Source organism: Narcine bancroftii, chromosome 1, assembly GCF_036971445.1.
Source record: "Narcine bancroftii isolate sNarBan1 chromosome 1, sNarBan1.hap1, whole genome shotgun sequence".
Classification (NCBI taxonomy): domain Eukaryota; kingdom Metazoa; phylum Chordata; class Chondrichthyes; order Torpediniformes; family Narcinidae; genus Narcine; species Narcine bancroftii.
This window is the reverse complement of record NC_091469.1, coordinates 334715893-334739967: the sequence shown is the minus strand read 5'-3', so window position 1 is coordinate 334739967 and position 24075 is coordinate 334715893. Positions and strand designations below refer to the sequence as shown.

Below are 24075 nucleotides of genomic sequence, written 5' to 3'. Positions count from 1 at the left end.
GGAGGCATTTTCTCAAACTTGTGCAGTTAAGATGTTTCTATACACTTCAGATTCATTTTGCTACTGCAGTCAGCAGTTGCATCTTCAGCGAAGATGGGTGTGCCAGTACCTGTGGAAATCGTACATGCCCAGGCTGTAACACCCCCACCACCATGTTTCACGGATGAGCTGGTGTGTCTTGGATCTTGGGCGGTTCCTTTATGCCTCCACACATTGCTCTCCTCATCACTCTGAAAGGTTAATTTTAGACTTGTCTGTCCACAGGACCCTTTTTCCAGAATTCTGCAGGCTTTTATATACTTGGTAAACTGTAATCTGTCCATCCTGTTTCTGTGGCTAAATAGTGGTTTGCATCTTGCAGTGTAGCCTCTATTTCTGCTCACGAAGTCTTCTTTCTATCATGTTTCTGATCTGTCAGACAGGCGTTTGAGGATTTTTCTTCATTTTGATAAGAATTCTTCATCAGCAGTGGTGGTCTTCCTTGGCCTATCATTCCTTTTGTGATTCCTGAGCTCACCAGTACTCTTTTTCTTGATGTTCCAAACAGTTAATTTTGGTAATTCTAAGGTTTAATTCTTGTTTTCCAGCCTTATAATGGCTTATCTGACTTTCATTGGCACAGCTTTGATCATTATGTTGATAAATGGCAACTTCAGACTTCAAACGTAATCAAAAGCTTAGAAGCAAGCCTAGCTCGCTTATACCTGCACTAAAGAAGCAATTAAACATGCTTGAGTACTCATAAACACCTGTGAAGCCAAATGTCCCAAACATTATGGTGCCTTGAAATGAGGGAGCTATTTATAAAGAGTGCTGTAATTTCTACATGGTCAAACCAAAATATATACAAATAACCTTGAATAAAATTAGAATGTGCTCTATATTTGTTTGATTACAAATTTTATTTGTAATTTGTGGAGCACAGGGGCAAATAAAGGAATTAAGACATAAACTTTGACATATATACAACACAGTAACAGGACATTTTAATCCAAGCCCATGCCGCCCAATTAATCTACAACCTTAGTACATTTCAAAGGGTGGGAGGAAACCAGACCCCCCCAGGGAAACATGCAGACATGGGGAGAATGTACAAATTTCTTACAGGCAGCGTGGGATTTAAACTCCTGTTCCAATGTCTGATGCTGTAACAACATTGCGCTAACCACTACTCCCTATGGGGGGGAAAGAAGTTTATTTGTCCCCAACATAATGGAGGGTGCTATAATTGGGACCAGCTGTTATTAAGATAGTCCATAATTGACATGTGGGAGTTGTTTAAGGAGCCAAGGACTGGTATATTCCACTAAGCAGGAAGAATAGGGATGCAAAGGTAGAAGAACATTAGATGACAAAGGAGCTTGTGAACTTGGTCAAAAGAAAAAGAAAGCATATGTAAGGTTCGGGAACCTACAATTGGTGCAGGCCCTTGAATATGAAGATGACAAGAAAGAGCACAAGCAGAGCATTAGGAAGGCCAAAGAGGCTATGAAATGTTCTTGATGAGGAGGGTTAGAGAGAATCCAAAGACATTTTACACTTGGATTAGAATCAAAAGCATAAGTAGGGAAAGGATATGACAACAAAATCATAAAGGAGGGAATTAATGCTTGAATTCAGAGGAAGTAAATGAGTATTTGGCATTGGTATTCACCAGTGAATAAGATATGGAGATAATGAGGGCATTGTGCAAATTCTAGGTGTGGGAGCATTTTGTGATCAAGAAAGGTAGTGTGGGTTTTTTCAAGAGTATCAATCTATTTTCCTGGTGGGATATATCCCAGGTTAATGAAAGGAAATTACTGGGGCCTTGATGTGGATCTTTGTGTCCTCTCCAGCAACAGGCAAAGTCCCAGAGGATTGAAGTGTAGCATGTTGTTCCTTTCAAGTAGAGAAATGGGGATCATCCAGGAAATAATAGATTGGCAAACCTTGGATTGCTGCTAGGGAAGCTATTGGGGAGGGACCTTGGGGATTGAATCAATGCATACTTGGAAAAGCATGATTAGGTTAGGAACAGTCACCATGGCTTTTGATGAGGTGATGAAAACATTTGAGGGAGGAAGGTAGAGTAGTAGATGTTGTCCATATGGATTTTAGTCAGACAATTGACAAGGTCCCTATGTTAGGCTGATCCAGAAGGTAAAGATGCAGGTCATTCATGATAAATTGACAGTGTGCATTCAGAATTGGCTTGCTTTTCGAAGACTGAGGATAATGTTGGAAGGGCATTATTTTCTGGCTGGGGATCCTTGACCAATGATAATCCAGAGGGACTGGTGTTGGGGCCCCTGTTGTTTTTGATTTGTTAGATCAGTTGTATGTTAGATATGGGTAAAGCAATGGCAGATGGAGTTTAATCCAGGCAAGTGTGAGCTGTTTCACTTTGGGAGGTCAAATGAAAGGGGAAAGTATGTATTAATAGCAGGGCTCTAAAAATAAACATTGATGTGCAGAAGGATCTGGGCGCCCAGGTCCAAAGCTCTTTAAAAGTGGCCCTGCAAGTAGATAGGTGGTAAAGAAGCCATATGGCATACTTGCCTTTATTAATTCAGACATTGAGTGTAATAGTGAGGAAGTCATGTTATAGATATATAAGCCATTGGTTAAGCCACAGTTAGCAATTCTGGTAGCCCCATTATAGGAATGACGTGAAGGCTTTGAAAAGGTACAAAAGTGATTTTGAGAGGAGAAGCATTCATTTGAGTAGATCGTCAGAATCTTGAAGGGTAAGAATATCACCTGCTGGTGGACAAGCATTTGGTAGGGTGGATTTTCAGGAGATGCAAATTTTTTATACTGAGGGTGGGAGTTCCCTGGAAGGGGCTGCCAGGGATACTGGTGAAAGCAGGTACAATAATAGCATTCAAGAGTCTTTTTGATTGACGTGAGAATATTCAGGGAATGCAGGTAAACTCCACTTTATGAATACTTGCTTTAGGAACATTCGTTTACATGAAGAAACCTGTGTTCGCTTTTACAAAGAAATTATAATGAGTTTATAATGCGTTTGCCTCCAATAGTAGTCAGTGGGTCTTTGCTTCATGAATTTTCGGTTTACAAACGGTTTATGAGGAACGCGCTACCTTTGTAAAGTGAGGTTTACTGTGCCTGTAGCGGAATGTGTATCATGTGCAAGCTCCAGAGTTTTTGTTTATTTTGGACATCATATTCAGAGAAGATGTCGTGGGCCAAAGGGCCTGTAACTTTCTGTACTTTTCTGGGTTCTAAGTCCAGTCCTACGTAGAAGGCTGATCAAAAAGTTAAAAGCCAGTGGATCGAATGGATGGTGGCGAATTGATTCTTTTTGCCAGGTAAATTCTAGAATAAAGTATCATTGATAGTTTTGTGATCTGGAATAAAGTAAAGTGAGATTATATTGGACTTGATGCATGGTCCTTTGCTTTTTATAACTTTTTATAAGATTTAGATCTAAATATTGTAGGCATGATACAGAAATTAGTCATACAATTGGTCAGCAGAAAGGCTATCGACTGCAAGAAGGTCTGACCATCAGAATTTATTGTTGTTAACAAGTCACGAAATTCGGTGTTTTGCAGCAGCATCATCGAGCAAACATATTATGAACCATCTTATAACGATAAATATAAAAAAAAGTAAAAATAATCGTGCACAAAAAGCAAGGCTGTGCCTTTTGTTCATTGATTATTCAGGAATCTGATGGCAGTGGGGAAGAAGCTGTCCTTGTGCCGTTGAGTGCTCGTCTTTAGGCTCCTGTTCCTTTTTTCCAATGGTAACAGAGTTAAGAGGGCATGGCCTGGGTGATGGGGGTAAGGTGCTAATGCACAGGAGAGGTAAAGACAACACAGAGTTATAAACTAAGCCAGTGACATCATGGGTATCAGTCTTCGCTTTATCTGCAAGATATCTGCAAGAAGTGGGTCTCAAAAAAGCAGCCTTTGTCATCAAGGACCTTCACCAAACAGGCCATGCCCTCTTCTCACTGCTATTTTAAGGATTTTGGGCTGCTGATCACGAAAATCACCTTAAAAATTTCACATCATATACCTATTTTAAAAAGATATAACCTATTTTGTAAATTCCTGTAATTTTTTAGGATGACTGGTACATTGCCCACAAAGCAAACTGTTTTGGTCAGTCTAAGCATGCCTGAGCATGCACTCAGTGCAGGTGCTAAGCAAATGTTGTATTAAGCTTGGGCATGCTTAGGCAATAAAAGCAGCTCTCTTATGCAGATGCTGTACATTACATTACTATAGATTGAACGCATGATGATACACATGTTCTAAAGGCAATAGCATCATGAGTGTACTTAACAATACCATTTATTGTCTAAAGGAAGATTCAACGGAGCAGAAATGTCTCATTAATGTTGCAACAGCTGTGATACATTCTGTTATCTTTGTGGCACCTATATGCTTAATGTTAAATTCAATAAAGGTTAATGTTTCTCCAACTTCCTATGTGAACAAATTTTCAGCAACTCTGAAATTATTTTTGTGTTCAGCCTGAAGTTGTGCACCCTAATCCCCAATTTTCTTTTCAAGAGCCAAACCATTAAAAAAAATTGTCCAGTGTATGGATTCTTACTATCTTTTAATTCTCTCTGCATATTTTGGCTTACTCTCTAGATTGAGTTCCTGTATATTTTGCTCATCCTATGCAAATATTCTTGATGCTGATTTTCTTGTCCCTCTCTGTTAGACATTGTAACTGGAATACTGATGACTGCACCCTTTCTATATTTTGTGAGGCCAGTGATATATAATTTGAAATCGATTAATCAATCAGACAGCATCATTGAAATATTACTTTCAGCCAGTAAGTAATAGAAGAGAATATCATAAATGAGAGAAGAGTGTTCTGGAAGTAGAAAGGTAAATTGAATATCAACAATTTGAACTTGGCAAACTGGATAACTGTAGTATGGATCATTTAAATTCATCTATCTATGTAGAAGAAAGTTTCAGTGCAATTTAAAACCAAGAGTATGTTGTAAAGATGAGTTTTTTCAGAGCACTCAATAAAATTTCTTTCTTGGTCTTGCCCTTTTCATCCTTCTGCTTACCTTCTCTTTCAACTCTTTCTGTATATTTATCTTTACATTACAGCTTCACTTTACATCGATTAAAGAGCAAGTAGCCTTGAGGATCTTTTGTAAAAATGACTGTTGGATATGAATCTAGATGACATCATCCAATTAATGAAATCGTGAGGCATTGGAGGCAATCAGATCCACAGACTTAAGGAAGAGGACAGCTCAGTCATATCCTCACGGATAAGTGTACAGAGGATCAGCAGATCCTTTCATGCTAAACTATAGGACACTAAGACAACAGACAGAATGACCTCCCAGAGCTTCTTGTCCTCTATCAGGGAGGTCTTAGATGACAGCAAGTCCTATGGTTCGAAGATGATGCTTTGTTGTGTAGTTCATCCATGGACACAAAAGGTGACTTTGCAGTCCCAGTCTGGAAGCACAAAGTCGAATACATTGGGAGCACTCAAAATCCTCTTTAGTAATAACCGTGGCTGCTGCTTTGTGATGTGGTTCAGTTTTCCATCAATTTTTGGTTGCACCTGTCTTCAAAACTGGTGTAGGCTTCATAGCATAGGGCTCACAAAAGGGATCTGTCAGCAGCTGCAGCCTTTAGTCCTCTTGGCCTGATGCCACAGTAGGGTAGGGTTTCCTTCATAGCATCTTCATGGTATTTGTGTGGACAATCTTGAGGTCTCATTTCAGTCTTCAGTTCACTATAGAGCAGATGGCACGGCATACGGTGGTGGTCGTCCATTCTGATTATGTGTCCCACCCACCGTGCTGAGCTCTGATGATCAGGGACTCTATTCTGGTGGACTTTGCACGCCCCAAGACCTCCAGGTTGGAGACACAGTCTTGCCAACTGATGCCAAGGATGGAATAGATGGCGTGCTTGTGGAATTTCTCCAGTTGTTTGATGTGACATCGGTACAGAGTCCAGGTCTCAGATCCATAGAGGAGAGTAGGGATGACCACAGTGAGGTAGATTTTCAGCTCTGTGGAGATGTGGATGTTGTGTTGCTTGAGCACTCTGGTACACAGCCTCCCCAGAGCCTGGGTAGCCATTTCTTTGTCCAAAAACCCACCACGAAATGATGCTCCCCAAGTATTTGAAGCTGTTTACATTTGTCAGCTGGGTGTCATCAACAGTGATTTTTGGTTCTATGGTGTTGGGGTTTGGCACAGATTGATGGAGTACTTCAGATATGTTCAGGTTGATGGTCAGGCCAAAGAGCGTAGCAGTGTTTGAAATTTGTTGAGCGCACAGTCATCAGCAAAAAGTCTCTCTTGAATGATTGTGTAGAGGCACTTCATCCATGCGTTCAAGCGGTAAAGGTCAAAGATAGAGCCGTCCAGTTGGTACCTGACGTACACTCCCTCCTCCAGGCCTTGGACAGCATGTGACAACATGCAAGTGAAGAACATATTGAACAAGACCGGGGCTAGTACACAACTCTGCTTCACCCCATTAGAAATGGCAAATGCAGCTGAAGTGTCACCACTGCAGAGGACCTGCCCTGTCATTCCATTATAGAGCAGCTGAATCATTTTTTAATGAATTTCCTTGGGCATTCGTAATGACTCAGGATAATCCAGAGAGCCTCCCTGTTTACAGTATCAAATACCTTTGTCGGGTCAATGAAGACCGAGAAAAGAGGGTTGTTCTGCTTGATGCACTTCTCCTGAACTTGTCTCATGGCAAATATCATGTCCACTGTACTTGTTTTGGCCAAAAGCTTCAGAAAATTCCTTTCAGAGATAGTGACGAACCTGTTCAGAAGGATGCAGGCAAAAATCTTGCCTGCGATCACCAGCAGTGAGATACCCTTGTAGTTTCTGCAGTTTGATTTGCTTCCCTTATTTTTATAGAGAGACGTGATGAGGGCATTGTAGAAGAACTCTGCAAACATCTCCTCAGTGATTCCGATGTCTTCCTGATTCCGATGTCTTCCAGGATATCTTGGAACACCAGTTAGGCATTTGGGCTTTGAGGTTTGTAGGTCTCAGCAGGAATACATCCTGCCCTGTTGCTTTATTTGAATTCATCTGCAAGATGGGAGAGTATGGGCCAGTCAGTTACCCTGGAGGAGCTGATGGACTCCATCTGTTCCTTTGGGTTGAGTAAGATCCTGGAAATGATGTCTTACTGGCTGAGTTGTAGGACTGGGTGTACCCAGAACTGCTGGAAGTATTAAATGCTATGCTCCTGGCAGGCAGCACGTCAGGCTCCGTGAGGAAGGTTATCATCACCCTAATCTTCAAACAAGAGGGAGAAGGAGACAATCACAAATTGAAACCCATATTGTTGTTTAATAATGACAACAAAATGCTGACTAAACCATTACAAATCAAGTCAAAACTGTCCTGGGGCAGGTAATCTACCCAGACCAAACTTGAACAGTTCCAGGCAGGATCATTTCTGACAGCCTTGTATGGCTCAGAGATACTGTTGTGGTTGTGCAGGATGAGGAGGGATGCAAGTGTTCTTGTTGCAGTTCATCCCCAGCAGCAGCATGACAGAAGACTCTCTGATGCTCTGGCTGTTCTTAGTGAGGCAGGCGGTGGCCCCGATCCAGGCAAGAGCGAAGGGGAGGCGGTGGCCCCGGCCTCGGTCGAGTGAGGCAGGTGGAGGCCCCGGTCCGGGCAGAAAGTAGGAGGCGGCGGCCCCAGTCCAGGCACAGGGAAAGCAGCGGCGGCCTCGGCCCCGGTCCGGGCAGTATGGTCCGACCTAGGAGGGGAGGCAGGCCCCTCCAGCCCGGGTAAGAAACCTGCATAGGAGAAGGCCACTCCGATATAAAACCTACGACCCAAGGACCTCGCTGCCACGTCCCAGCTTGCTTGGCCACGGCACACGAACCATGGGTGTAAAGGGTGGGGCCAGTACTGCGCGCACTGCACTCCACCTAAAAGCTCCTTTGCTCAGGCCCGAGGACAGGTCCATGTCCTTCCCCTCCACGTCCTCCGCCTCCACGTCCTCCCCCTCCACGTCCTCCCCCTCCACGTCCTCCCCCTCCACGTCCTCCCCCTCCACGTCCTCCCCCTCCACGTCCTCCCCCTCCACGTCCTCCCCCTCCACGTCCTCCCCCTCCACGTCCTCCCCCTCCACGTCCTCCCCCTCCACGTCCTCCCCCTCCACGTCCTCCCCCTCCACGTCCTCCCCCTCCACGTCCTCCCCCTCCACGTCCTCCCCCTCCACGTCCTCCCCCTCCACGTCCACCCCCTCCACGTCCTCCCCCTCCACGTCCTCCCCCTCCACGTCCTCCCCCTCCACGTCCTCCCCCTCCACGTCCTCCCCCTCCACGTCCTCCCCCTCCACGTCCTCCCCCTCCACGTCCTCCCCCTCCACGTCCTCCCCCTCCACGTCCTCCCCCTCCACGTCCTCCCCCTCCACGTCCTCCCCCTCCACGTCCTCCCCCTCCACGTCCTCCCCCTCCACGTCCTCCCCCTCCACGTCCTCCCCCTCCACGTCCTCCCCCTCCACGTCCTCCCCCTCCACGTCCTCCCCCTCCACGTCCTCCCCCTCCACGTCCTCCCCCTCCACGTCCTCCCCCTCCACGTCCTCCCCCTCCACGTCCTCCCCCTCCACGTCCTCCCCCTCCACGTCCTCCCCCTCCACGTCCTCCCCTCCACGTCCTCCCCTCCACGTCCTCCCCCTCCACGTCCTCCCCCTCCACGTCCTCCCCCTCCACGTCCTCCCCCTCCACGTCCTCCCCCTCCACGTCCTCCCCCTCCACGTCCTCCCCCTCCACGTCCTCCCCCTCCACGTCCTCCCCCTCCACGTCCTCCCCCTCCACGTCCTCCCCCTCCACGTCCTCCCCCTCCACGTCCTCCCCCTCCACGTCCTCCCCCTCCACGTCCTCCCCCTCCACGTCCTCCCCCTCCACGTCCTCCCCTCCACGTCCTCCCCTCCACGTCCTCCCCTCCACGTCCTCCCCCTCCACGTCCTCCCCCTCCACGTCCTCCCCCTCCACGTCCTCCCCCTCCACGTCCTCCCCCTCCACGTCCTCCCCCTCCACGTCCTCCCCCTCCACGTCCTCCCCTCCACGTCCTACCCCTCCACGTCCTCCCCTCCACGTCCTACCCCTCCACGTCCTACCCCTCCACGTCCTCCCCCTCCACGTCCTCCCCCTCCACGTCCTCCCCCTCCACGTCCTCCCCCTCCACGTCCTCCCCCTCCACGTCCTCCCCCTCCACGTCCTCCCCCTCCACGTCCTCCCCCTCCACGTCCTCCCCCTCCACGTCCTCCCCCTCCACGTCCTCCCCCTCCACGTCCTCCCCCTCCACGTCCTCCCCCTCCACGTCCTCCCCCTCCACGTCCTCCCCCTCCACGTCCTCCCCCTCCACGTCCTCCCCCTCCACGTCCTCCCCCTCCACGTCCTCCCCCTCCACGTCCTCCCCCTCCACGTCCTCCCCCTCCACGTCCTCCCCCTCCACGTCCTCCCCCTCCACGTCCTCCCCCTCCACGTCCTCCCCCTCCACGTCCTCCCCCTCCACGTCCTCCCCCTCCACGTCCTCCCCCTCCACGTCCTCCCCCTCCACGTCCTCCCCCTCCACGTCCTCCCCCTCCACGTCCTCCCCCTCCACGTCCTCCCCCTCCACGTCCTCCCCCTCCACGTCCTCCCCCTCCACGTCCTCCCCCTCCACGTCCTCCCCCTCCACGTCCTCCCCCTCCACGTCCTCCCCCTCCACGTCCTCCCCCTCCACGTCCTCCCCCTCCACGTCCTCCCCCTCCACGTCCTCCCCCTCCACGTCCTCCCCCTCCACGTCCTCCCCCTCCACGTCCTCCCCCTCCACGTCCTCCCCCTCCACGTCCTCCCCCTCCACGTCCTCCCCCTCCACGTCCTCCCCCTCCACGTCCTCCCCCTCCACGTCCTCCCCCTCCACGTCCTCCCCCTCCACGTCCTCCCCCTCCACGTCCTCCCCCTCCACGTCCTCCCCCTCCACGTCCTCCCCCTCCACGTCCTCCCCCTCCACGTCCTCCCCCTCCACGTCCTCCCCCTCCACGTCCTCCCCCTCCACGTCCTCCCCCTCCACGTCCTCCCCCTCCACGTCCTCCCCCTCCACGTCCTCCCCCTCCACGTCCTCCCCCTCCACGTCCTCCCCCTCCACGTCCTCCCCCTCCACGTCCTCCCCCTCCACGTCCTCCCCCTCCACGTCCTCCCCCTCCACGTCCTCCCCCTCCACGTCCTCCCCCTCCTCGTCCTCCCCCTCCTCGTCCTCCCCCTCCTCGTCCTCCCCCTCCACGTCCTCCCCCTCCACGTCCTCCCCCTCCACGTCCTCCCCCTCCACGTCCTCCCCCTCCACGTCCTCCCCCTCCACGTCCTCCCCCTCCACGTCCTCCCCCTCCACGTCCTCCCCCTCCACGTCCTCCCCCTCCACGTCCTCCACGTCCTCCACGTCCTCCACGTCCTCCACGTCCTCCCCTCCACGTCCTCCCCCTCCACGCCCTCCCCCTCCACGTCCTCCCCCTCCACGTCCTCCCCCATCCACGTCCTCCCCCTCCACGTCCTCCCCCTCCACGTCCTCCCCCTCCACGTCCTCCCCCTCCACGTCCTCCCCCTCCACGTCCTCCCCCTCCACGTCCTCCCCCTCCACGTCCTCCCCCTCCACGTCCTCCCCCTCCACGTCCTCCCCCTCCACGTCCTCCCCCTCCACGTCCTCCCCCTCCACGTCCTCCCCCTCCACGTCCTCCCCCTCCACGTCCTCCCCCTCCACGTCCTCCCCCTCCACGTCCTCCCCCTCCACGTCCTCCCCCTCCACGTCCTCCCCCTCCACGTCCTCCCCCTCCACGTCCTCCCCCTCCACGTCCTCCCCCTCCACGTCCTCCCCCTCCACGTCCTCCCCCTCCACGTCCTCCCCCTCCACGTCCTCCCCCTCCACGTCCTCCCCCTCCACGTCCTCCCCCTCCACGTCCTCCCCCTCCACGTCCTCCCCCTCCACGTCCTCCCCCCTCAAAAGATGCTCACAAACTCAAGCTAGCATGCTGGAACATCAGAACCATGCTAGACAAGGCCGACAGACCTGAACGTCGGTCTGCCCTCATTGCACATGAACTCCTCAGACTTGACATCGACATAGCTGCTCTCAGTGAAGTCTGCCTTGCAGATGTAGGCAGCCTCCAAGAACGCGGCGCGGGCTACACACTCTACTGGTCTGGCAAGCCTATGGATGAACGGCGCCTATCTGGTGTAGGCTTCATGGTCAAAAACTCCATTGCCTCCAAACTCGAAAACGTCCCGACAGGCCACTCGGACCGGATCATGTCCATGCGACTCCCCCTTCAAAACAAGCGTCGCATCACCCTCATCAGTGTCTATGCTCCAACCCTCCAGGCGGAACCAGCGGAAAAGGACAAGTTCTACACTGACCTGCGCAACCTCATTCAACGCACCCCTACAGCCGACAAAGTTGTCATCCTTGGCGATTTCAACACTCGCTTCGGCAAAGACTCAGAAACCTGGCCAGGAATCCTGGGCAAGCATGGTGTCGGCAAGTGCAATGACAACGGGCGCCTCCTTTTGGAGCTGTGCGCAGAACAGCGGCTTGTCATTACAAACACGCTTTTTCAGCAGAGGGACAGCCTGAAGACTACCTGGATGCATCCCCGATCCAAACACTGGCACCTCCTGGACTACGTCCTGGTGTGAGAAAGAGACAAACGAGATGTGCTCCACACCAGGGTCATGCCCAGCGTGGAATGCCACACTGACCACCAGCTGGTTCGCTGCAAGCTCAACCTTCTCTTCAAGCCAAAGCCCAGGAACAGTAAAGCCCCCAGAAAGAGGTTCAATGTTGGAAACCTGCAGTCAGACGAAGTGAGAGGAAACTTCCAGGCAAACCTCAAAGCAAAGCTCGAGGATGCAATCCGCCTCACGGACTCGTCCCCTGAAACCCTCTGGGATCAGATGAAGACTACCATACTGCAATCCACTGAAGAAGTACTGGGCTTCTCCTCCAGGAAAAACAAGTACTGGTTCGACGAAAACGGCCAGGAAATCCAGGAGCTGCTGGCAAAGAAGCGAGCTGCCCACCAGGCTCACCTTACAAAGCCGTCCTGGCCAGAGAAGAAACAAGCCTTCCGTCGCACATGCAGCCATCTTCAGAGCAAACTCCGGGAGATCCAAAATGAGTGGTAGACTAGCCTCGCCAAACGAACCCAGCTCAGCGCGGACATTGGCGACTTCAGGGGTTTTTACAAGGCTCTAAAGGCTGTGTACGGCCCCTCACCCCAAGTCCAAAGTCCGCTGCGCAGCTCAGACGGCAAAGTCCTCCTCAGCGACAAGATCTCAATCCTCAACCGATGGTCAGAACACTTCCAATCTCTTTTCAGCGCCAACCGCTCAGTCCAAGATTCCGCCCTGCTCCAGCTCCCTCAACAGCCCCTAAGGCTAGAGCTGGATGAGGTCCTCACCCGGGAAGAGACATATAAGGCAATTGAACAACTGAAAAGTGGCAAAGCAGCAGGTATGGATGGAATCCCCCCATAGGTCTGGAAGGCTGGCGGCAAAACTCTGCATGCCAAACTGCATGAGTTTTTCAAGTTTTGTTGGGACCAAGGAAAACTGCCACAGGACCTTCGTGATGCCATCATCATCACCCTGTACAAAAACAAAGGCGAGAAATCAGACTGCTCAAACTACAGGGGAATCACGCTGCTCTCCATTGCAGGCAAAATCTTCACTAGGATTCTCCTAAATAGAATAATACCTAGTGTCGCCGAGAATGTTCTCCCAGAATCACAGTGCGGCTTTCGCACAAACAGAGGAACGACTGACATGGTCTTTGCTCTCAGACAGCTCCAAGAAAAGTGCAGAGAACAAAACAAAGGACTCTACATCACCTTTCTTGACCTCAACAAAGCCTTCGACACCGTGAGCAGGAAAGGGCTTTGGCAAATACTAGAGCGCCTCGGATGCCCCCCAAAATTCCTCAACATGGTTATCCAACTGCACGAAAACCAACAAGGTCGGGTCAGATACAGCAATGAGCTCTCTGAACCCTTCTTCCTTAACAATGGCGTGAAGCAAGGCTGCGTTCTCGCACCAACCCTCTTTTCAATCTTCTTCAGCATGATGCTGAACCAAGCCATGAAAGACCTCAACAATGAAGAACGCTGTTTACATCCGGTACCGCAAGGATGGCAGTTTCTTCAATCTGTGGTGCCTGCAAGCTCACACCAAGACACAAGAGAAACTTGTCCATGAACTACTCTTTGCAGACGATGCCGCTTTAGTTGCCCATTCAGAGCCAGCTCTTCAGCGCTTGACGTCCTGTTTTGCGGAAACTGCCAAAATGTTTGGCCTGGAAGTCAGCCTGAAGAAAACTGAGGTCCTCCATCAGCCAGCTCCCCACCATGACTACCAGCCCCCCCACATCTCCATCGGGCACACAAAACTCAAAACGGTCAACCAGTTTACCTATCTCGGCTGCACCATTTCATCAGTTGCAAGGATCGACAACGAGATAGACAACAGACTCGCCAAGGCAAATAGTGCCTTTGGAAGACTACACAAAAGAGTCTGGAAAAACAACCAACTGAAAAACCTCACAAAGATAAGCGTATACAGAGCCGTTGTCATACCTACACTCCTGTTCGGCTCCGAATCATGGGTCCTCTACCGGCATCACCTACGGCTCCTAGAACGCTTCCACCAGCGTTGTCTCCGCTCCATCCTCAACATTCATTGGAGCGACTTCATCCCTAAAATCGAAGTACTCGAGATGGCAGAGGCCGACAGCATCGAATCCACGCTGTTGAAGATCCAACTGGGCTGGGTAGGTCACGTCTCCAGAATGGAGGACCATCGCCATCCCAAGATCGTGTAATATGGTGAGCTCTCCACTGGCCATTGTGTCAGAGGTGCACCAAAGAAGAGGTACAAGGACTGCCTAAAGAAATCTCCTGGTGCCTGCCACATTGACCACCGCCATGGGCTGATATCGCCTCAAACCGTGCATCTTGGCACCTCACAGTTCGGCGGGCAGCAACCTCCTTTGAAGAAGACCGCAGAGTGCACCTGACTGACAAAAGACAAAGGAGGAAAAACCCAACACCCAACCCCAACCAACAAATTTTCCCCTGCAACCGCTGCAATCGTGTCTGCCTGTCCCGCATCGGACTTGTCAGCCACAAACGAGCCTGCAGCTGACGTGGACATTTACCCCTCCATAAATCTTCATCCGCGTAGCCAAGCCAGAGTCAAGCAACCAGAACTGCTGGAAGACCATCAAATAAATGAAAGATCCCTGTTGGTCTTTGAGCACACAGAAATGTTAGAGTGAATACTGTTGACTGGCATATCCTAGGCTGAATGAGTAGGGTGCTGTGGGGAAGGACCTCAGACTAGAGCAGTTGTTCTCAACAAGACCTTACCACCCACCCCTGCTCCTTGGGGCCACAGCATTTTAAAAAAAATTTTATTTAAAATTTTTTCAAAATCCTAAAATACAAAATGTAATCTAAAATTCCCCCCTCTCATCCCCCCCACACCTACCCCACCTCCTACAGCCCTACAGCCCTCCCCCCTTGAGAGCTGATTTTTAAAAAAGTCACAGTAACATCAAGTTATAACAGGGTTGCTGTATGGTGTGCCATCCTTTTGCATCTTTCATCACATATAAAACTTTTACCTAACATCTAAACCCATACATTTCAAAAACAAACTCCACATTTTATATAAAAAAATTATTCTGGAAATTTTACGTTATCTTCTCCAAATAAATACATGTTTGAATTTCATTATGCCGTCTTTGTATACTCAATTCAACATCATTTTTCTAAGTTGCAGCTGCACATTTACTAGCCAATCCTAGATGTATAAATGCAATTTAAGGTTTCTCCAAACGTAAATTTGCAGTAATTGTATCCATATATCTCAATATACATACCCATGATCAACATATACATTTTGAATAAATCTCGCAAAAATGTAATTACTTTTTCACAAAAGGGCTTCACCTTTGTACATTCCCATACTGAATGAAAGAAAGTACCTGTCCACCACACCAAAACACAAATCTGATGCTCTAAATCTATATTTTTTCAATTTTTCGGGAGTTAAGTATAACTGATACAAAAAATTACAATTGAACTATATCGAACATCTCCCATTTATCTTTTATTTTAAATATATCTATCTTCTTCAACTTTTCCTGTAATAACAAGTTAATTTCTGAGACAAATCCCTTTTTCCCCTTATCAACAATTAATCTCAAATTTCATTTGATCAGGTAATATTAACTCTCTACCAAAACATTCTAACAATAAATCTTGCACTTGATAATAAGCAAATAAAGTATTTTGTGATATATCAAACTTCTCTCTAAGTCTGTTGAACGAAAGAAATAAACCGACTTCAAAACAATCTTCCACTAATATCGCTCCTTTTGATTCCCAATCTTTCAAATAGAGGTTATTCATAGAAAACGGAATTGCCTGGTTCTGATATAGTGGTGTCTTAACTGAAATTTTACCTTTTGAACCTAAAAGTTAATTCTATTTATACCATACCTGCAGCAGTTTATACTGCTGTAGAAGCAATGGGTTCCATTTATATATAAAATGATGTATATTCTTTCCCGAATTTGATCCATCTCCACCTTTGCCCACACCGGAGGTTGATCAACATCAAACAGTCTATTAATAAACATTAATTGTGCTGCTTCATAATCATTCTGAAAATGTGGTAATTGAAGACCTCCTAAATCATACCTCCATGTCAACTTTTGCATAGAAACTCGGGACAACTTGCCTTTCTATAAAAACAAACGAACTGGTACAGCACTTGGAATGGATTGAAATAAATACTGAATATGAGGATATATATTCATTTTAATACAATTTACTCATCCAGTCAGTGTTAACAGTAACTCCTTCCATCTATTTAAATCTAATTTAATCTTATTTAATAAAGGCACAAAATTTAATCTGTATAAATTTTGATATTCTTTATCCACTATTACACCTAAACACTGAATTTTATTTGACCATTTAAACTTTGTAAGCTGTTAACAATCTGAGTAGTCTTCAGCTGATATTGGTAATATCTCACTTTTATCTCAATTTAATTTATAGCCCAAACTTACCCCATATCGTTTCAACAAATTTTGTAATGATTCTAAAGCACTTTTAGGATGAGACAAATATATCAAACACATCATCTGCAAACAGATTAATTTTATTCTCTTGCCCACCAATTGTAATTCCCTTAATATTCACTTCTTGCCTAAGAATGGGAATAAAAACGGAAGGAAGAAAGTGGAGGAGCAGAAATTGATTGAGATTGGAGATGATGGTCAAGTTGCTGGTGCCATGGAGGCTGTGGAATGAATGTCTGAACATGGAAAAGTTTTTCTTTGCTACTGGACTATCAGCTGGGGGGTGGGGGGGGGGGTTGTGGACGACTCTGCATCTTCTGAAGTCGTCTGCCACTCGTGGTTTTGACCACACCTGGTTAATAGAGGGGGGGTACAACTTGTGGTTTTTTTTGTTAGGGTTTTTTTTCTTATATACAAGGGTTTTTTTATTTGATTTTTTAAAATATTATTTTATATATTGGTAGCTTTATGGTTTTTTTAAGGAGCTTATATTTTGTGTAAGGGTTTGTTGTGTTGGGTGCCATTCGGAAGGGAATAATGAGTAAATTGAATTTTGTGACATTTAATGTTAAAGGGATTAATCATCCAATAAAAAGGAAACGTGTGTTGGATTATATCAAAAAGATGAAGGTGGGCATTGCATTTTTGCAAGAGACTCATCTGACTGAGAAAGAACATTTGAAGTTGAAATGGGATTGGGTCGGACATGTGATAGCGTCTTCCTTTAATTCCAAAGCTCAAGGAGTAGCAATTTTGATATATAAAAAGATGCCTTTTATTTTAGAATCTTTTTGTGCTAATGCAGGTAGAGTCTTGAAGGTTAATTGTAAAATATTTTCAGAAGCTTGGACTTTGATGAATCTGAATGCACTGAATGAAGACGATGTAGTATTTGTGACTGAATGCATTTTTGTATTTGAATCAGTCAAATGAAAATATTATCGTAGGAGGGGACTTTATCTGTTGTTTGGACCCATTGTTGGATAAATCTCCAAAAATTGTGAAGGAAACTAAAATGGCGAAAAGAATAACCAAGTTGATGGGGATTTAAATTTAGTAGAAATATGGAGACTTATAAATCTAACTGAAAAAGATTTTTCATTTTATTCTGCCCATCATGATTTGTTTTCAAGAATAGATTTTTTTTGGTATCAGCACATTTGCAGGGTAGAATCGGACAGGCTGAGTATAAGAGTAGGATTCTGCCTGATCATTCACTATTGTTAATTTCATGTAGTGCTGCTGAGGCGGCAGAAATTAGTTATCGTTGGAGATTAAATGAAATGTTGTTTTAAAAAAAACCCTGAATTTATTAAGTTTGTAAAAGATCAGATTAGTTTCTTTTTAGAAACGAATGAAGGTTCAGTTCAGAGTAAGTTTACTTTATGGGATACTTTAAAAGCATATTTGCAGAGCCAGATTATGAGTAATACAGCAAAAGTGAAGAAGCAATATATAGCAGTCAGTCAGAATTTAGAAAAATAAATTGCCACACTAGAGAAGAAATTTCAGGAAAATTCAACAGAGGATAATAAAATACAGTTGTCTAAATTGAAGGTTTGATGTAATACTATGCAAACCTACAATTATGAAAAAATGATTCAACGATCGAAACAGCGCTATTATGAGTTGGGTGAAAGAGCTCACAATGTTTTAGCATGGCAGATGAAAACTGAACAAGTTTCTAGAATGATTAATGCAGTTAGGAGAAATTCAGAGATAACATAAACCACAGGATATTAACGATGAATTTCGTACATTTTATCGGGATTTATATACATCTGAAGGGATTTCAGATACGGAGCAGATTGAATCTTTTTTGGGTAATTTAAATTTACCTTTATTAGAGTAAGAGGATATTAAGATATTTGATGGTCCATTTACTGATCTGGAAATTAAGGAGGCATTACAATCTTTGCCGAGTGGAAAATCGCCTGGAGAAGATGGATTTATAATGGAATAAAGAATTTTATGATTGGTTAATTCCTGTGTGTGTGTTCTTAAACAAGCCATTGATACAGCTTTATTTCCAGAGTAGTTTTCAAGGGGATTAATAACAGTTATACCAAAGAAAGATAGAGACCCATTAAAAGTAGATTCATATTGACCAATATCTTTATTGAATGTAGATTACAAAATTGTAGCAAAAGTTTTAGCAGATTGGCTAATTTCTTACTGAAATTAGTACATGAGGATCAAGCAGGATTTATCAAGAATAGCTGATAATATTACTAAATTAATTACAATAATTAATGCTTCAAGACAGCAACTCAACCAGCCAATGAAACTAGCGCTAGATGCAGAAAAGGCCTTCGACCATGTGGAGTGGAATTTTTTTATTTAAGGTGTTAGAAAGATTTAAATTTGGACCACTCTTTTCAGGTTGGGTTAAGGCATTATATACTAATCCTTCTTTTCGGGTGGTGATGAATGGACAGATTTCGCCGGTATTTAATTTGTTAAGATCAACTGGGCCCTTCCGCTGTCACCAGCCTTATTTGCATTAGTTATAGAACCTTTGGCCCGAGCCACAGCATATTTAACTAAAAGCCTTGATTTCTTTTCATGTCATGTAATATACAATTATTTTTATGTGGTCAGTGGGAGAGAAGTCTGGAAGAAGCCAAGAATTGATCGCTTCACAGGGAGAAGCCCCCATAAATTTTGAGCAGAATTCTATGCAGGTCATAGCCAAGTTAAAAGGACTGAGAATGGCTGGTCTGGAATCCTTTGTTACTAGGCATTGTGGGCTGAGACCAAGGGTGCACCGCTTAAACGACAGAGGGGGGAGTAACAAAGTGCCTCAGTGCTGGCAATGTAGAGACTTTGAATACTTTTTTTTTCTGTAAATAAAATATTGTGAACAAAGTCCTTTTTGGGTTTTGTTTTTAAAAAAAGAGGAAACCAAAATCCTGTTTCTTGTGAAATGAATGCTGGTGATATTTAAGATCATGAACCAAATTGATCTTTATTTCCTCTTCTCCAAAATTAAGGGTCAAAAATGGAAACAATTTTTTTTTCAATCTTCAAACATATTCTTGTCATGTTCATGAAATGATTATAATATATTGGAAACTTCAAAGTTCAGATTTATTTTCAGAGTACTGTAGCTACATGACATCACGTCAACACTGAGATTCATTTTCCTGCTAGTCAGGCAGAATTTATCAGTAATTGTAAACTGTACTCAAGATAAAAGATATGTATACAAAAGAAGGAACTGTAAACAAAGAAAGAAATGTCAACAAAATGTACAATACAGAAAAAATGAATATTCAATAATAAATAAAGTGCAAAGTAAGAGTTCTTAAATGAATCCCTGAGTTTGTTGATTAGGAATCTCATGGTGGAGGAGATTGCAAGTGTTGCTGAACTTAAGTGTTACAAGTCTTGTGGCACCTATACCTTTTTTCTGATGGCAGGAGCAAAAATGGAGCATGTCCTGGGTGGAATGGATCCTGAATGATGATTGATGCTGCTTTCTGACAGCAGTGTTCCATGTAGATTTTCTGATGGTGGGGGAATTTTGTTGTGATTTATTGGGCTGTGTACACTATCTTTTGCAGAGCTTTTGGCTCAGAATTATTGGTGCTCCACTGCCAGGCCATGTGGCAGCCTGTCAGCACACTTTCCAGTAAGACAAAGGTTTTCACTGTTAGACCGAACTTCCACAAACTCAAGAGGAACTGGCAATGGTGACTTGCTTTCTTCATGATGACATTAGTATGTGGGTCCAGGAAAAGTCCTCCAAGATGGTTACTACCAGGAATTTAAATTTGCTCACTCTCTCCACTTCTGATCCTTCACATTGTACACTGCTGGTTTTCCTTTTCTGAAGTCTAAAATCAGCTTCTTGGACTTGGTGATATTATGAGAGGTTTTTGTTAGTCCACATTCAGCCAACTTTCAATCTCCCTCTTGGATGCTGGCTCACCATCATATTTATTCATCCTGCTTTTGTGGTATCAACAGCAAATTTGTGTATGTTGTCATACTGAGAGATACAGCTATAGGGTTAAAACAAGTAGAGCAGTGAGCTAAGTACGCAGCTCTGTGGTGCTTCAGTATTGATGGAGATTGTGGAGGATGCCAATGCTATTTTTAAACTAAAATCCTGCAACCATGTGCCTGTCCCCAAGATGGTGGCGTCTGTACTCAGCAGTGGCCACGAGGGGTTGTGGACTCTGGGGAGCAATAGATCAGTAGAGGACACCAGAAATGGGGAGGCATTCTTTCTCCCCCTCCCCGTTAAGGAACATAGGAAACAATTCTACAGGTCAGTGAGCACTACAACGGACCAGAAAGAGGTTACGGGGGTGAGATACCCTCACAGGCTTGCACTTGGGGATGTGCATGGGCTTTCATTAAAATCCCCCCTTTCCTCTGCTGGCTTTCCTTATCTGTAGGCAAAGTCCCCCAATGTAAAGCCACATATTATGCCGAAATGCGGCTGACAGGAAGCCACTTGAAAGCGCAGGAGAGGTGAACTTTGTAACCCTCTGGATAATCACCGGAGCATTGAGGTCTCCCCCAGAACCTGAATGCAGCCGCCTGAAAGCAGCTGCTAAGCACCCTGGCGCGGTACTTCAGGTCAGGGGCAGCCAGTGCAGGCAGTCTGCACTGGGGCAGCTTGTGCCGGCTGACCCGGCGCTGACAGCCTGCGCTGGCCGCCCCATAGAGTGGGGACTGATAAGTAGCTGTGGGGAGAGCACGGGGCACTGGGATCATTGTTGGGTCGTCTCGCGCCGGCCGCCCTAGCTCTGACAGCCCGCATCGGCCGCTCCACAGTGTGGGGACTGATACAGGGCTGTGGGGAGAGCACGGGGCAGTAGGATCAGTGAGCTCTGACACCCTGTGCTGGTCACCCCACAGTGTGGGGACTGATACAGGGATGTGGGGAGAGTATGGGGTAGTGGGATCAGTGAGCCCTGACAGAAGGGACAGGAGCCGGAGTGCTCTCCGAGGCGCCTCCTGTTAAGCTGTCCCCTTTCAGATGGCCAGCGCTGTGCTTTCAGCGCTGCCACCTGAACGACCATTCCACAGGTCTGAATTTGCTTCTTCAGGTGCATTCTTGGCGGAGGATGCACCTGAAGAAGCCTTCTGTCTCTCCATTCTGTCTCCTTTCACAGAAACATGATATTTTACCTCATCCTTTATCATATCCAATTAACACCTTTTGTTATTCTGGATTCTTCCCTAAGACAGCATTGTCTGAATTCTGAAACTTTCTGTGATTTCCTGCTTCTGGCTTGAAGAAGGGCTCAGACCTGAAGTGTTTGCAATATGTTTTTGTCTCCTTTAGACACTGAAAAGACCGGCAGAGTTCCACCAACATTTCTATGTTCTTTTACTACAATCACAGTGTCTGCAGAGTTTTATTTTTCACTGCAGAGTGCTGGCGACTGGCTCATGGGAACGGGTAATGGAGCCAGGATTCAAGAGGGTGCAGAGGACAAAAATGGCTCCTGAGGGCCTGCAGGATTGAATCATTTTGAAGGTTTGGATCTGGAATTTGGGTCACCCCTGATTTGAACAGGAGCCTGTATGGCTGCGGGAGTACTGGAGACAAATCCATGGAAACTCAGGAACTCTCAAGGGACTTCTGCTTTTCTTCCCCTCCCATTGTGCGATGTGACACTAATGGCGATTCTTTGCCTACCTTACAGCAGGGAGTAGGCAATTTCATGTAACAAGACTTGTCATGACAATATTGACAATATTCTTGCCAATCTGCACTGATTGGGGTCTGAAGGTAAGGAAATCCAGGATCCAATCACACAGTGGGGAGAAGGGAGAATAGGGAGCAAAGTTGGGTATCGAGGCCGACATCTTGTAGTTTGCTGCTTACTTTGGAGGGGATAATGTTGTTGTCATGCCAAACTGCAGTCAATAAAGAGCATCATGATCTGTAAATCTTTGCTGTTCAGATGCTCCAGGGTTTTGTGTTGAGCTAGTGAGTTGGCATCTTTGGTGAACCTGTTGCTACAATTGGCAAATTGGAATTGGTTTTTGTTGCTGCTCAGACAGGAACTGATGTGCTTCAACACGAGCCTCTCAAAGCACTTCATCACAAAAGATAGGAGTGTCACTGGTTGGTAATCATTAAGGCAGGTTATCATGCTCTTCTTGGGCTCTGGGATGATTGTGGCCTGTTTGAAACAGGTGGATACTATATCCTGCCAGAGTGAGATGTTGAAGATATCCATGAATACATAGCCAGTTGGTCAGCACAAGTTTTCAGTACTCAGACAGATACTCCATACAAACAGGATGCTTTCTTTGGATGCTCTCCTGAAGGCAGCCCACACATCATCTTTGGATACTGACAGGAGGTGGGGGTTCATCAGAGAACTTGGAATAACCTGTTCAACTTTTTGGTTTATATCAGTTTAACTGAAGTGCAGAATATTGCCAATCAGTCATGCTTTGGCAGCAGTTTGAGCTATTAACCATGAATTTCAGTATTCTCAGGATATGACCAAGGGAAAACATCAGAAAACCTTTGTTTCTAATTATTAACCAGAGTGGGAGTGTGGATGTATGGCAAGAGTAAGATTTGGCTCAGCTGTGACACCTAATGTAAGAAAATATTTGCTGTGGCGTTATGGACATGATACCCCTCCAGGGTCAGCAACTTCAGGAGATGTGGGAAATGGGGGGGAGGGCAATCCGTTTCAAAAGAGCATGCCTGTAATATGTTTGTAGATTGAAACATGATTGCTATCTTTTTATTTAATAAGAACAGCAAAACTAATAATTTTATGGTAAATTAACTCTTTTTATTGGAGTCGATAAATGGAATAAAAGCTGATTCTTTATTTCTGCTTTAGCGGACGTACGGTCTTTGTTCCTACCAGGAAGTGGTGAAGAAAAGATCACACATCTTGGCAAATCTCTGAAGAACTTTACACGTCTTAAATTCCTTGATCTTTCCCATAATTCTTTGATTTCATTAGAGGTGAGTTTTATTGTGAATATTATAATTACTGTAACTGAAAAGTATAATATTCAGTTTAGCAACCTGCATCATTACTGTCCTTGGGTCTTGCTTTAGTCATCTCGCATAACATATGGCCCCAATTAAAATTTTTTCCCGTGTTCATTATTTGTTGATGCATACAGTTTGATTCATGAGGAGTTGTTTGTGCATTTTAACGGGTTGCTAACAAATAGTTTGTCAACCTTTCTATCAGAATAATTTGCAGTTTTGTGTCCATCATTTATAGTACAACTACAATCATCCGAAATCCTCATTTATCCAAAATTGGTTTGGACCTGGAAGTGAAATCTATTCACCTCTGAAAAAATTTTGGATAGAGGATATCCAAAACAATCAGAAATCCTCATTTATCTGAAAGTTTTTTGGAGCTGAAGTGACCTCACAGATTAGGGGAAAAAGCATTCACATGACATAAAATCCTTGTTTCAGGTAATTCCCTTCCTCTCTTTCCATTTTTTCTTTAGTACCTTCCCCATGGACTTTTTTTTCTCCACCTCTCCCTCTCAAACTGCATGCCGCTGTCTTCCAGCCGCAAGCTGTTGGAGGAATCCCTTGTCCCAGCATTATCAAGGAGAGCCACCTCCCGAGCAGGAACAGGACCTCAGTCTCAATGGTGTTCCTTCCCCCTCCCCTCCCTCCTCTCTCCTCTCCCCTTCCCCTCCCTCCTCTCTCCTCACCCCTTCCCCTCCCTCCTCTCTCCTCTCCCCTTCCCCTCCCTCCTCTCTCCTCTCCCATTCCCCTCCCTCCTCTCTCCCCTTCCTCTCCCTCCTCTCTCCTCTCTCCTTCCTCTCCCTCCTCTCTCCTCTCCCCTCCCTCCTCTCTCCACTCCCCTTCCCCTCCCTCCTCTGCCTCTCCCCTTCCCCTTGGCACACTGGAGCTCCCGACATTGACTCAGAACACTCCCCTTGGCCTACTGCTGCACATGGACGCTGAACTCCCTGGTGTGGATGTGCTG

General features: G+C 46.4%; 1 protein-coding gene across 2 annotated transcripts in view; it reads left to right on the top strand.

The window, feature by feature from the left end:
* LOC138748729 (centrosomal protein of 72 kDa-like) overlaps positions 1-24075 on the top strand; it is a 254596-nt gene that overhangs the window by 28705 nt on the left and 201816 nt on the right. For both annotated transcript variants that reach the window (XM_069909398.1, XM_069909405.1), the window contains exon 2: positions 22951-23078. In XM_069909398.1, the coding sequence (XP_069765499.1) occupies positions 22951-23078 (128 nt within the window). The remainder of the gene's footprint in view (positions 1-22950; positions 23079-24075) is intronic.